At 39.9% G+C, this 15,678-nt stretch overlaps 1 protein-coding gene across 1 annotated transcript in view; it reads left to right on the top strand.

Annotated features, from left to right (window-relative positions):
- The window catches only part of LOC126328376 (uncharacterized), a 58,053-nt gene extending 55,914 nt beyond the window's left edge, over positions 1 to 2,139 (top strand). The window contains exon 6 of the mRNA XM_049996030.1: positions 1,379 to 2,139. Within this exon, the coding sequence (XP_049851987.1) occupies positions 1,379 to 1,533 (155 nt within the window). The 3' untranslated portion in view covers positions 1,534 to 2,139. The remainder of the gene's footprint in view (positions 1 to 1,378) is intronic.
- The last annotated feature ends 13,539 nt before the right edge of the window (positions 2,140 to 15,678 follow it).

Raw genomic sequence — 15,678 nt, 5'->3', positions numbered from 1 at the left:
AAGAGAACTACAAGTATGGTATGAGCAATGCTTTCGACCAATAGCTGGTGAAAATAACTTGATTCTGCTTGATTCCTGGTCTGCGTATAAACATCAAAATAGTCTAGAGCAAACTTCCCCTCCTGAGAAGTGTGTGACATGGCAATCCGTACCATCTGGACCACTGAACAAATTCAGCTTCTGGATGTTTTTTTTCCATGCCTATAAAACATTATCGCGCTACGTGCTGCTACGCTTTAAAGGATAACCATTTCCACGATAAGCTCCACGACAAACTGTTTCGCATTCGGTTGTTTGCCATAATATTCCATCAGTACTCATCACCCCTTATACCATAATGATTCCATTTCCATTCTTTAAGGGTGTATACCTAGCTGAACATCGTACACGGTTTCTGTCTTTCCAAGGTGTCCGTCTTCGATCTTGATCGTGCGTAACTTTGTGATCACTGTGGCGTGATAGTATTCATTCGATATACATGGTGTAAGCTAATGGTTTGTTTTGAACATTACTTGAATGTCGACGACTTCCATTTTGTGAAGCGTAATATATGTATCGCATAGAAAATTGATCTCAGCACCTCCCAGACACTTATTTTCTGTCGCACTCCTGATACACTAACTGAGTCATTATCAGCCAATATTTTTCCTGTTATAGCTCTTAACACAACACTTAAGTGAGTCTTACCAAACACCAAACTTGCAGCCTCCCTCGCAAGAGTTTCCTTGTGAGACTTCTTTAACACAGAAAAAAGTCCAAAAAATTCCTTTGGTTGTCATGTTTAAGTTCGACTACCTTTTAAACCAAACTTACAATTACCGCAAAGGTTTTGATGAAGCAGGTCACGGGTTTCTTGTCGTTTGAAGCTTTGCGCCGCGCGGGGTACCCATGCGGTCTGTGGGCGCCTTGCCACGGTTCGCGCGGCTCCCCTCTCGGCGGTTCGAGTCCTCCCTGGGGCATGGGTGTGTGTGTTGTCGTTAGTGTAAGTTAGTTTAAGTTAGATTAAGTAGTGTGTAAGCCTAGGGACCAATGACCTTAGCAGATTGGTCCCATGGGAACTTACCAAATGGTTCAAATGGCTCTGAGCACTATGGGACTTAACTTCTGAGGTTATCAGTCCCCTAAAATTTAGACCTACTTAAACCTAACTAACCTAAGGACATCACACACATCCATGCCCGAGGCAGGACTCGAACCTGCTTCCGTAGAGGTATCGCGGTTCCAGACTATAGCGCCTAGAACCGCTCGACTACCCTGGCCGGCGATAACTTACCACGGATCAATGTAACTTTGCTTCAGACGGTGCTGTAGCTGCCACTGCGTGTTTCGTACAGCCACAGCCACTTTTTTGCACGGCAGTTTTCTGTGTGTGTTCCAGACAAGGCGGCTCTGGCGTTCGCCAACGAGTTTTGGCCGGTGCTCTACAAGGAGCTGCTGCCGTACGCGGACGAGGCCTGGGACAAGGTGATGCGCAACGAGGGCAACAAGGTGCTCGCCGCCATCCCGTTCGACGTCCTCTTCCCTGACAAGTAGGCGGCCGCTGCCGGCGACGTCTGCACAGCCACAACCCCACCGCCAGGCTGACGTCTTCTGTCTGGAATCAACGCCACACAATCAGCAAAATGCATGCACTATCACAAAAACTCTACTCCCACACAGGAACACCAGTGCCAGTCATATTGCTGTAAATGGGGGCACAAAGTGATATCCAAAAGGTATCGCGCAAAGCCCCTCAGCAAGAGTTCTGTGACCTCGGTAGTAACTTCAGTGTAACATGTTTGTGACACCTTCTCATACTAGAGGATTCATCCAACCATACGCATTGAGCCCTCTATTGCCACCGGCTTTTTATACCGTTGTAATGTATGAAAGTACGATAGAAGTTGTAATGACATATGCCAGTGATGTACGACTACCAAATTATATGGTAACCAGAATCGCAGCTTGTCATATGGTAATGGCACATTACCACAGTAAAAGAAAATTAATTTTGTCTGTTTAAACTAGTGTAGTTACAGATTTGTATATTTGAACGCATATATAATTCTGTTATACCACCATTACACTGTCAAGAAAAATCACACGTGCAGCAGACATCTGTATCATTGTACTCAGTAATAAATGCACTTGCATCTAAAATGTTTTTATTAAAATTTCTAATTGTACAACACGTGCACCTGTCGCCAAGTTCTGCAACACTTGCCACTGACGTGGCGCTCGATCCGCACCTAGCCAGTTTGAATTATAGTGGTGGAGGATTTTTCCGTGAGTAACTGGACCAGCATGCTGAGCAAAGGTGGTGCGTCACAGCCGTTGACCATCCGCTTATGAGCAAGTACCTAGGGTTCTCATTTTTAGTACCAAGCCCGTGTACTCTCGTAACTCTGTCTTCTACTCCTTCCCCTACTACAGCATTCCATTCACCCACAATTATCAGATTTTCATCTTCCTTCTCACATTGAGCAACCTTTTCAGTTTCCTCACAGACGTTTCCTGTTTTTTTTTCTTTTTTTGAAGCTCCGCCTTAGCCAAGAAACAATGTATTTCTTTCTATTTATCTAGGCACGTTTGACACCAGTATGTCATCTTATGTGGCTCTCGATTTATTTCTGTAAAACATCATACAAAGCTCGTTCTTGTTTTTCTGTTTCGGGACCAAACTCTATAACATGTGCATTTTGTTTGATTAGTTTTGACTGCTCGCCTGGACTTACATTTTTTTGTGAAAATGGATTTTTACAGATCGACTTCTTTTTATGCCTATTTATGGTTTTTACTCTGGTCAAAGAAAACCATCATCACGACCGGGAGAGTGGTGTGCTTGGTGTGCTAACCACACGCCCCTCATATCCGCATCCTCACCTGAGGATGACAGCTGTCGGATGCTCCCGATGGGCCACTTGTTGCCTGAAGACGGAGTGCATGGTTTTAAGAGCACGACAACTGCAAAGAAATTTGCTTATTTTTTAAATACTTTTTCCCGAAGCAAATATTTACATTCCCACAATCATAGAGAGGTGCTGTGTTATTCTCGCCACTCTCTTTTTCATTGTCTTGTTTCTATCCAGAGTAATTTTGAGTGTTTGATGAAATCTATTGTGGTGTTTCTGCTGGAGAAAAACTTATGTGATGTGATGTGTGCGTGTGTGTGTGTGTTTGCGCATGGCATTGGAGAGAGAGAGCTAAAAAATGGGGAAGAAAATTAAGAAGGTTATGTTTTATTGTATATTTGAGGGTTTTGAATACTATGTGGGAAAGTGTCTTTGTATAATTCATTGACTGTTTCGAACAGTATTTTGTTGCACAGTGTTGTATTTTCAGCCAAGACTTTCTTTCTTCATATCACTGCTTTGCGTAAGTGTTAGTTCTTCTCCCTTGTGGGTTTTTGAAGTTCTTGAGACTAGTCTCAGTGTTGCTTATGTCGTAGTTTTCTTGTGTGAGACGATCTGCAAAAGCAGAGAGTGTACTGTCACGTTTTAAGGCTCTGAGATATACAGAACATCTAGTTTTAAAATATTTGCATGTTTGGCTTATGTTCGATGCCTGGCATGCACTACAGGTTAACTGGTAAATTACAGCTTACGGAAATTCGTCCGTGGCGATGTTCCTAACATTGAGATTTTTCTATACTGTGCTGTTTGTGCGGAATGATATTTGTAGATCTTGTTTCGTGAGAATCTTTCCCACCCGTTGGGTATTTTTGTTGCTGTATGTTAATATGGCATGTTGCGTTCTTTGAAACCTGTTCCTAGCTCCCTGTGATCTCTGAATCTGTCGTGTTTTTGTGTTCCTGGTTTTTTTTGTGGCTTGTAATTTATTCGTGGTTTTTTCGTTTGTAATTTGCGTTTTTATTTTGTTGTTCGTGTATTTATTATTTGTGTGCTGCACCAAATCTCTTCGGCTTTGTTGTGTACTGTGTTTAGTTCCTGTGTATAGTTGAAGTTTTCCAGCCTGTGTAGCATGTACCTGAAACTTGAAAGTTTGTGTGTCAGTGGGTGATTGGAATGGTTGTGAGTGGTTGTACTTGTGGCTAAGGGATTTCCTGATTGTTCCAAAATTATGTTTCTTGTTGTTCCGTGTGTGGTGATTTCTAGCAAATAAAGTTGAATGACTATTTCTGTCTCAACACTGAATTTCATTTTCGAGTGAACTACGTTTATTTCATTATGTAGTTACCTTTCCTGTTTGGAAAAGTCAATGTAAACGCCTGCAGCGCAAGTAGCAAAAAGAAAACAGAAATTCTTTAGTTAAAACAAGAACTTCATTTCTTACATGCCGGAAAATGTCACCTCAGTGTTCAGTTACAAAAAACACACCTTAGTTAATCTTATAAGAACATCAGTATATTTCTATAATATCATGCAAGAGATGCAATCATACACAGAAACACTAACGAATACTAAGAAAGAAACACAAAACAAAAAACTGAAGCGCAATAGGAAACCCACCACACCAATGAGTAAAGAAGAGAGGATGTGCCGCAAAACAAATTCCATGACTGATCTCTCAATTTAACTGACATATAAGTAGAAAAAAAAAGGAGAATTGCTTTACAAGTGGCCCAGACAAAGCATAGACACAAATATGCCATAAAAAACTTTAAACCTGATTGCAGAAACAGAATGCATAATAACACAAGAAGTATAGTTGGATAACTCAAATTTCAGTCTGTTTGACAAGGGAACTCATAGTAGAAGAGATAAAACACATAACCAACAACAACAAGACTTACATCAACTCAAAAACGAAAACAGCGGAATAAAACATATCCAGAAAAGCAAACAAAACACTACAAGAACATAAAGAAATCATCAACAAGGCAGATAAAGAAAATACCCTAGTATATATTAGTGAAATAGAATACGTCAACAAAGTGAAAGGATTCATAGAAGGAAACATCATTAAAATAAGTATATATGAGGAATGAAGGTTCGAATCCCGATCTTGGTACAAATTTTGATTCGTCACTTCATCCTGTGTACATGCAACATATATCTTTGTGACTTGAAAAGGTCTGTGCAACCATATAGTTCCATTTTACCATTAAGTTAATCGATTATTCCACTATGAGGTAGCTAAGAATCATGCAGAACCTGCAGTAATAATTTGTGGCACTCAACCAAAATTGTTTGTCTACACACAGGTCTGCAACACATTTTGAGAAACAATACCCTCATTACCAGATGCTAAATCTTAGTTAGTGATGAGAGCATTGACTTTCTAAACATGTTGTTGACCTATGTGTAGGGCAAAAATTACGGTTGACTGTTATCAATAATTACTGTAAAAACATAACCATTACCTAACATCTGCAATGGATAATATTAAACATATGACACTAAAGAATATCAAAGCACCCAACCTATACAGACTGAAACGTCCCCTTAGAAAAATTATACATGACTGTGCTTAAACTGACACACAATAGTTTTTAGCGCAACGCAATCTGACTTTCAATAATCCCTAGAAGAGAATGGCCCTGACTAACATTAACCTATATGTTTCACAAATCACTTACCTCACAAAAATCTTCGTTACTCGAACTACTGCAATACAGCGAGCGCCACTACTGCCAGCTAACTAAAAGATTCAAACTATGAAAGTCACTAACTACTGATAGGCACAGTTAGCAAATGAAAGATTTTAATAGAGAACAAACAATGTATTTACCTTTATAGTCATAATATATATATCAGTTCATGACACCAATTCTTACAAATTTCAAAACTCCGCCATCTCTCTCCCCACGTCCACCACCGCTGGCGGCTCACCTCCAACTGCGCAACGCTACGTGCTTTTAGCATCCAGCTGCCGCTGCCCGACACTACATTGGCAGACAACAATGAAAACTAGCCACAGACTGCGCACAGCACAGCCAATGATTTTTCATACAGAGCGCTATGTGGCGTTACCAATAAGAAAACCTAAACAGCCTACTTACAAGACTACCAAAAATACACAAACTGCCTCATTATAATGGTAAATAACTTAAAAATGCACAAATTCACCACATAACTAGACACACACAGATACATTATTACAGAAATTTGACAATTTCTCATCAGTGGGAACATACAAAACACCAACAAACATATAGAAAAAACAATGGACAAACATAACACCAACAGCACACCTTGCAATTATATCCTATGACATCACATCCATTTACATAAATGTGCCAGGAAGAGACAAAACCAGCATTATTAAAGAACAACTGTACGAACAAGCGAACACTACAAATGCTCATATAGATAAAATTAAAGTCATCCTAAATTTTATAGCATAACAGATCTACTTCCCTTTCAACAAGGAGCTCTATTTACAAAAAGAAGTCCGACAATGGGCCCTCCCATCAGTGGTATTTTTACAAATATATTTCTAAATTGCAGAGAAAATAAAATATTCAGTGGAATTATACATCCAAAGCAATACAAGGTTATAAGTTGGTACCGTTATCTGGACATCTTTGGTTTGGTAGTTGAAACATACACCAGATAAAACAACTACACAGTACCATAAACAATGCCTATTCTTAGTGACATGGATAAAAAACAGCAAGTTAATCCAGTTGCAGAAATGATCAAGAATAACACTGTGAATATGCTGAATAACTGTTTGTTGTGCTATTAGTGATTAATAATTTGTCAGCAAAAATAGTAATGCTACAAGTAAATGAAAGAAAGAACATTACTATTTAAGCAGATGAGGATGTGCAACATGTTGACCACTTTCGAAAAATTTGGAGTCAGTATGCAAGACGCAATATGTAGGTTCCCGGCTTCATAGGTAGTCCAAGTCAACACACGATACATCAGATGCGGTGTGATTTACATTACAGTATTTCGTAATGAGGAGCTGTTCAGATTAGATGTCTTTGGATCTCAGAAAATAAGCTCCCGCTATTCCTGAGTACTTAATTTCATGAAACACCTGGCCAGAGCAATAAGGGATGATACCAGTGACGGTAATATGTTGGTAATAGCTATAGCTTGCTTGTCAGGAGTCCAATAAGGTGACATTTTATGCCTGAAGAGAATAATAGGGACGGAAAGTAGTAACAAAAAGTCTAGAGGTTTAAATGTTCAGCTATACCTTCAAATAATTCGGACTTGCGGATAGCAGTTGTAATCAACTTCCTCTGCAAGATTTGAACATGTTTGGGACACTAAGGGAATTTGCTGTAATCACTTAACTTACATTCATTTGTGTTCTTTTGCATAGCATTTACATTTCAGTAGCTGTCATATAACAACTACATACGTTTTTAGATAAAAAATATAAACGAATAATTTGTTGCAGATTATCCATAATATAGTAAGCTCTAACTAATAAGTAAATAAGTCCTTGGTACAGTTATTGTATATGGCCTTCCAGTTGAGAAGTAACTGCTTGTATCAAAGTAACTGCGAACATTTGATACCATTTCAGGGTTTGAGAGACATTTATTTTAATAAGATGATGGCCACCTGTTAAATGTGTTCATTTACTAGGTTGACTTTTTATACTTGATGGAGTGATGTACTAGCTAAGAACTTTTTTAGAGGTTGAGCAAAATAGTTATGTAGCAACACAAGTTTTTTCTGACTTTCTTTCTGCCCAAACCTCGACTGGGGCCAAACTCTTTGAATGCCTTCTTACCAGGTTGGCCACGAAAAACAGAAGCAACTCGTCTCATTTACGTTTGAGGCTACAGGTATCTTCACACGTCGCTTTCTCCGGCAGACGGCTAGATAATGTCACTGGCCGCTCACAAAAAAGCTCTCATCATGCAGTTTTAATAGGAAGAAAATCCTGCCTTCGTCCTATAAAAAGGGAGAGTCGCCGATTAAAATTGGTGCTATGGACATGGATCCATGTAAAATTGATCACAGTATTATTTTTTCTGAAAATTGCCTCACTTAGACAGCCCATTCGTGACGGCAGCATCTTAGATGTTGTAGTAACTAACAGATACCCAGTTTTTCGAATCAATTAATGTGCAATAGGGTATTAGTAAATAAGGCATTTGTAGAATCACTGAGAAGAGATTCTAAGAAGAGTGTTAACAAAGGCAGAAAAATATTTTTACTCTGAACCTGTGACAGTAATCGGGTAGAGATCGTCTGTGCAGTCAACACGAACTGTATACGAAAATGTGAAAGATGAATGGATAACGTCAGTATCTATATTACAAAGTTGTTCCGAAAGCGAAGAGAGCTTTATCACAGATTTATTCGAAGTTAAAATCATGCTTACAAAACGGGCGTAAGAAGAGATGTGATACAAACTGTAATACATCCCTCAAAAATAATAGTAATAAACATGACTGAAATTGCGAATTAATCATCCGAATACTACTTGTTCGGAAAGTGGGACACATCACAATCACACTGACGACAGCAAGAGTACAATGAAAACATGGATAAGTAGCATTTTTGATTCTGGATAAAATAAAAACTCCAATTTTCGAATAAAATACTGTTACCTGTATAGGCGCATAAGTTTTGGTGAAATCAGGCACAGAGGTCGTCGTTGAAGAGCGGAAAAGTTCGCTGATGCTGGACCATAATAATAAGGGATGCAATGTAATGTATGATTTAAATTACAACAGGAACAGTAATCGGACTTCGCACAAAGGAATTTAGGCTGCAGTTTCGACTTGTGAATATGCAAATGTGCATGCAATAGCGCCCTGAAGGAAAGGGATCGTGACGTCAGCAAATCATTTGCTTCCAACGTATTTAGATGGCTGAAACGTAACGAAATACCCGATACATGATCAGTAAAGGATTATTGAAGGGTGTTAATTAATTTCATAGTAAATAAAACCGTACTAAGCTCAAATAATAGTATAATTTGTAGCTAAGCTACATACAAGAAAGTAACTCGTCTTTACATCGTGACAGTCAGAAGACAAAAGGTAACAAGAAGAAGACTAGTGGTGTCTCATTTCTTCTTAAACGTAAGATGATCCTCATTCATGAAAAGATATTATTTTACATCAAAGATATACGTTATATTTTAACATAACGCTTCAATTACTGATATAGGAATTTATTACGATGCTTCCTGTAATCGCACCGACAATGTCTTCGTTCGCCTCCAGTTACATTACTCCTGGGATGATCATTAGATAAAGTGTTTGTATAGATTAGTAGCAACTACACAGTCACAGTTGGCTGAGTAAAAGGGTTTCCGCCTCAGACAAAGATATAATTGTTGGTACATAATAACTTTCCGTTTGGAGTAAATAGTTTCAGAGAAAAACGAAAGATGTGATTGTCTTACGGTGACATTTAAGTAGCCAAGGTAATCATTACAGATTACTCAACGATTTAGAAAGGTATTTTCCCCTCCCCCTTCCCCACTTGAATCGCTAACTTACAATAACATGACATGTTAGTATTTATAAAACACTCGAGGAAAAAATCGCGCGGCAGCAAGAAGGAGCTGTGCGACATAAACGAAAGTTGAGTAGGCGTGTTTCAGCATCTGAAAGATGATGTCTATTCATATTATGCCCCAATCGCGTAAGAGTGATGCTAGTAGTGCCACTATGAGGATACAAATCAGGTTTGCCTTAAATACACGCTGTAACGGTCATGAGGGTTGGTTAGCTCTGAGATTTGACGTGGTGAGTTGATGTCAGTCAAGAATGCCTTTAAGGCCCCATAGACGTCATTATCAACACCTCATTGAGTTTAAACGACGTCGTGCAATAAGGCTGCGAGAAGCTGAATGTTTCTTCTGCAGTACCGCAGAAAGACTTCCGAGGAACGCAGCTACTGTACATGACTGCTAGTAACGGTGGTCACGGAAGGTGTTGTAGGTTCCAGACGGCCACGTGGAACTACCAAGAGGGAAGACCGTGGTGTTTGGTGCGTGGCTCTGCCCCATCGTTCGGCATCTGCAGCAGCTATTCATGCAGCAGTTGGCACCTCAGTGACACAATGAGCTGTTACAAATCGGTTGCTTCAAAGACAAATCCGACCCAAACGTCCTGTTGCGTGCATTCCACTGACCCCAAACCACCACCACTTGCGACTTCAGTGGTGTGAAGCGAGGCCTCACCGGAGAGTTGGGTGGTGGTCTGCAGTGTTTTCTGATAAAAGCTGATTCTGGCTCGGTGCCAATGATGACCGTGTGTTGGTTAGAAGGCGGCCAGTAAAGGCCACGTGCAACCAACGCGTCTGCATGCTAGGCACCCTGGATACACGCCTGGAGTTGAGGTCTGGGGTACGATTTCTTATGACAGCAGGAGCACGCTCGTCGTTATCCCACGCACTATGAGTAGACATTTGTGCATTCAACATTCTCAAAGTAGCAACGGTTATTAATGTACCAGCATTTCTCATTTACAATGGCTTATCTCGCGCTTACATTAACAAGCGACCTTGCAAAGTTTATCACTTAAACATGTTACGTAGACAAATGTATTCCCAACGTTTCATTACTATATATTAATTATTTTTTGGTGTTGCTATTTTTGTCCGTCAATATATTTTGCTTTCAAATCATGTTGTCCTTGTACTAAGCTTTCTCTCTACAGTTCCAGAGGTACCTGCAACTAATCACTTAATGCTCAAACATCAGAACAGACTGCTCAAATACTGTAGAGTCTAGACATTAAGATATGCATATCTCTTCCCCACTTTCACTAAACACAAACAGGGTAATCTCCATGTTGTAGTATCATCTCTCTCTCTCTCTCTCTCTCTATTTTTTTTTTTTTTAAAGTGAGAAGTGGTCGTCGTTTCTACCTCATTCATCACCATTTAACGTGTAAGTCCTTTCTCTTACAGCACGCGGTCAAGGCTGTTTTCGTACAAATGCTACAGTGCCTTTTGATTCATTCTCCTTACAACTAATATTTATATACATATATGCATCAATAAATGTTTAAGTAGCTTTGGCACTGCAGTACCTGGTAGTTAATTCTTTCCATGTATACGGGATGATTGCAGTTAAACTGACTGTGCTCCAATGCTAAAGTGGAGGCTGTATACATCGCAGCATGCTGAATCATCTTAGTTGTTCGTTAATCGGTGCACTCGTTGTGCCGGTCGCTGCAGCCGAGCGTTTCTAGGCAATTCAGTCCGGAACGGCACTACTGCTACGGTCGCAGGTTCGAATCCTGCCTCGGGCATAGATGTGTGTGATATCCTTAGGTTAGTTAGGTTTAATTAGTTCTAAGTCTAGGGGACTGATGACCAGCGATGTTAAGTCCCATAGAGCTTAGAGCCTCTTTTTTTTCTTTTTAGCTCGTGGAGAATGCTAAAAACAACGAGGTGAAAACATGGCACTGTAAGGAGTCAGAACGTGGTGTGAGTGCAGAAAAAGGGGGGCGGGGCGAACGATCAAACACACGTTTATTAGGATATGACCATAAGTTACAATCTATGTCCAATATGCTGTCTCGACTTAGCAACATACTGCATCCTTGACAGAGAATACTCATAAGTTGCTCGCAGCATATTTGGTCTAATCAGAGCATTATGTTGTTGTATGCTATCCTTCAGATCAGGAAAGGTCCAGATACATCGCTGATAGACATGATCTTTGAGATATCCCCAGAAGTCACATGGATTTAGGTCGGGGGATCTGAAGGGTGACACATCTTGAAGTTGGCTAGAGATCATGTCGTCGTTACCGAAGGTTTCCTGAAGCAAATCTGTCACCTGGCAAGTGACGCCTCATCTTGCATGAAAATGGTGGTGTGGACATAGTAGAACTGTTGCAAAGCTGGAATCCCATGTTGCACAAAGAGGTCCTTTAATGTGCAGTTGCCACTGTACGCCTAACAGGCCAGCGAGGTATTGTCTTCTCAAAGAAAAACGGACGAGAGTGAAGGAAGTTATGGAACCACACCACACAGTCACATTAACTGAGAGCAGTGGATGTTGCTGCACAACATGTGGCAGAGTAGAACCCCATATGCGACAGTTCTGTGCATTCACAGCACTGTGCACAGTAAAATGTGCCTCGTCTGTCCAAAGAATACTCCCCAGCCCACGTCATTCAAATGGCCAAATGACGGCGTTTGCAGCCGATTTTGGGGCTTATTTTGGTGCACGTTCTACATCTTGTAGGGATACCACTGTAAAATGCACAACAATCTCTTTTGAACTGTTGACTATGGGAAAGACACTTTCTGTGACACAGCTCGAGTACTGGCTGCTGAATCTGAAGCATATGCTCCACTGTTGGCTATAGTTAAAGGAATTTCAACTGCTGTGGAAATGCACCATCTCTCTTTCTCTGTTGCACCACCTAATTCACCTGCTTCTTCAAATTTCTTTATAATGTACTTTAGTGCATTTATTGACATGGGGCCTCTTCACGGCTGTTTCTGTCGACGATATTCCCGCAGTGCAGCGCTGCTATTGCCGCTGTTCTGGTATAACACGGCCTTTCTTCTCAATCGTCATTGCTTTTCATATGGAAAACTTCAACCTTCTTAACTCTGTACACCAACAGTCACTTTACAAAAGGAATCAACGTGAGAAACAACATACCGACGCCAAAACAGGATACATTTCAAATTCTGACTGCTTACAGCGCCATATTTTCACCTGGTGGCATAAAATGGAACTATTATTTTTTCAGCATACTCCACGAACGCTCCGATTAGTGAACATACCTAGAATGTTGCAGCATCCTGCGATGAATACAGCCCGCACTGCAGTTTCAGAACACCATGATTTTAATTCTAACCAACCACTATAATTAGTAAATTAGGATTAAATTCATCCAGATAGTATCACCTTAAACTCTCCCCTTCTAGTGAATGTCCAGGTACTGAGAGGATCACTCTCATAGTATTACTCACTCCCAACAGATTCTTTGCATTTATAAGGCGCTAAAGTTGCCACTGACATCAATGTTTAAATCAGTTCCGGCAGAGGTTCGAGTCCTCCCTCGGGCGTGGGTGTGTGTGTTTGCCCTTAGGATAGTTTAGGTTAAGTAGTGTGTAAGCTTAGGGACTGATGACCTTAGCAGTTAAGTCCCATAAGATTCCAAACATTAAAAAAAAGAAAGAATCAGTCTTTAGATCACAACAGTAATCACATATAAGTACAGACATCACCAATAATATAAATAAGACCAATCAATTATGCAATAATTTTTTAAGATCCTGGTGGGCATATAATCCTTTAGTTTTATTGGTTTTCGGGTAGGCCAGGTTGTAACTTCATTCACGCAGAAGTCTCACTATTTTATGAGGTTCCGTGTACAGACGTCGCCATTTATATTTTCTTGTGCGAAGAAGAGAAGATTTTGTATGAGCTTTTAAAAGAATACATTCTGCTACTTGATATTTTTGCATTTTACAAAATCTTTCAGCGTAGTAGATCCTTCTCAAACGTGAGTGCTCCGTGAGTATGACTAAGACCTGTCTTATTTTTTTGTCGCAGAAACACTCATCTCTCTGAAAATGTGTAAATGTACCTGTCCATTCATTCTTTCCTCTTGTCTTGCTTATTAGTTCAGCTGAGTTAATTGTGCGTTGTACAGTGGCAAATTGTGCACAATCTGCACTAAAACCTCTTCATTCCATGCATTCTGTTGGATGACTCTGCACATATGCTCATAAGAACCTCTTTAACTCACGAAAAATACTATTCTTTTCTGGATCAAATTGAGATATTAGTATCTCTAACTTCATATTCACGTAGCAAAGTTTTCCAAACTCGCCAAGTTACATAGAAAGGCGATAGGCTTGCCATATCTCTGTATATAATCGTTTACTATTCTTTTAGTGATTGGGCCTGCTACTGTAGACTTTGTACCATACAGTTTAACATACTTTGTGAAATTATCATACAGTACTACCACATACTTAACTCCACATTTAGTTGAGAGTAACTCAAATACTGTCCGCACAGGTCGTGAAGGCCCAACGGTACCGCCCGGCCGCTGTATCATTCTCAGCCCTTAGGCGTCACCGGTTGCGGATGTGGAGGGGCATGTGGTCAGCACAAAGCTCTCATGGCCATTGTCAGTTTTCGTGAGTGGTGCCGCTACTTCTCAGTCAAGTAGCTCCTCAATCGGCCTCACAAGTGCTCAGTGCAGCCCGCTAGCCAACAGCACTCGGAAGACACAGACAGTGACCTATCCAAGTGCCAGGCAAGTCCGACAGCTCTTACCTTCCGTGATCTGACGGGAACCAGTGTCACCACTGCGGCAAGATAGTTGGCAGCGGCGAGTAAAGGTCCTGCAGCATCAACTGAAACACTCCGTATTGCTTTTCACGGTATGATCGGATGTAACTGTGTATAACAGTATTTGTTTGTGGGTGTTTCCATTAGACACATGAGGCATGTTTTAACTAGCTGTCTTAGGAAAACAGCAGAACAAACTGACATTGCTTACACACTTAGATGCAGTGTAACACCCCGACACCTCATGTGTGTACCAAATTAAGGCATTTCCACATGACACTGGAATACAAACACAGAACACGTTAGATCGAGCATTGTATGTACAGAATAGACAATCATTTTACAATCTGTAATGTTGTTTTAATTTATCTGTAGGATTTTATGAAAACAGTGTTTTAGCTTACATCAATACTGGCCATTATTCTGCAAATCAGCAATGTTCCTGCAGATATCTAAATAATATTGTTGGTAATTACAGTCCTTCATCAGTAATACAAAGTAGTCAGTGGTTTGTTCTGTAAGTTCTGTGTGCTCTGATAAACCATGTGATAAAAATGATAGAGCATCTGCCACTAAGTTATCTTTTCCTGATATGTGTATGACCTCAAAATTGTACTCTTGTAAAAACAATGAAATGTGGATAGAGAAGTTTACACGACACGAGAAAGTTCAGTGCCTTATGGCCACAGAAGATCTTGATTTTTTTTCATAAAAACAACAATTGAACTTTTTAAAGGCGCCAACTATAGCTAGAGTTTCCAAATTAGTAGTATAGAATGCATCCTCACATTCTCACAATGTGTAGCTAGCAAAACTAACGATGAATATCTTACTTGTTATTTTCATTAGTCACTAGTAAAAACTCTTTGGTAATATTGGGATGATGTAAAATATCAGAAATAAATAAACAGTTTTTATTGCATCAAAGTTTCTTTTGTAGTCTCTTGTCCACATCAAAGGTTCATTGCTTTTCAACATACTTAACAAAGCCATGCTACATAAATGCTGATTTGTCAAGATCCATGGAAAAAAAGAAAACAAACAAAAAAATGTCTGACGCTGCCTTTTCCGTGATGGAATGTGGAAAATTCTTTATAGCCGTGATTTTGTGTGGGACTGATGTTATTACTGCAGAAAATGTTATGTGGTCTAGAAATTTAATTTTGTCCCTCACAAATTTTGACTTCTGTAGACTTGCTTAAATACTCTTTCTGAAAAGTTGTATAATGTCCTTGCCACCAAATCTACATGCTCTTCCTGTATGAATAGCTGCTAATAAATGATAAGTGTATAATGTGACTCCGTCTAGTAATACAGGACCTAAGATAGTGTCCGAGCCAGTAATAAACACACTTGAATGTACACTTAAACTGAATGGCAGTACCCAAAATCGGTATCTTCTTCCTCCAAAGATAAAGGAAGTATACTTCATGGATGCCTTGGCGATGTTTATCTGCCAGTATGAAAATCTCAAATCTATATGGTATATGACTGGTGGTTGGACAAACCATAGGATAAATTACTTCACTTTTAGCAC

Source organism: Schistocerca gregaria, chromosome 2 (assembly GCF_023897955.1).
Source record: "Schistocerca gregaria isolate iqSchGreg1 chromosome 2, iqSchGreg1.2, whole genome shotgun sequence".
NCBI lineage: Eukaryota > Metazoa > Arthropoda > Insecta > Orthoptera > Acrididae > Schistocerca > Schistocerca gregaria.
The sequence above is the reverse complement of the archived record's forward strand: the minus strand, read 5'-3'. Positions and strand labels throughout refer to the sequence as shown.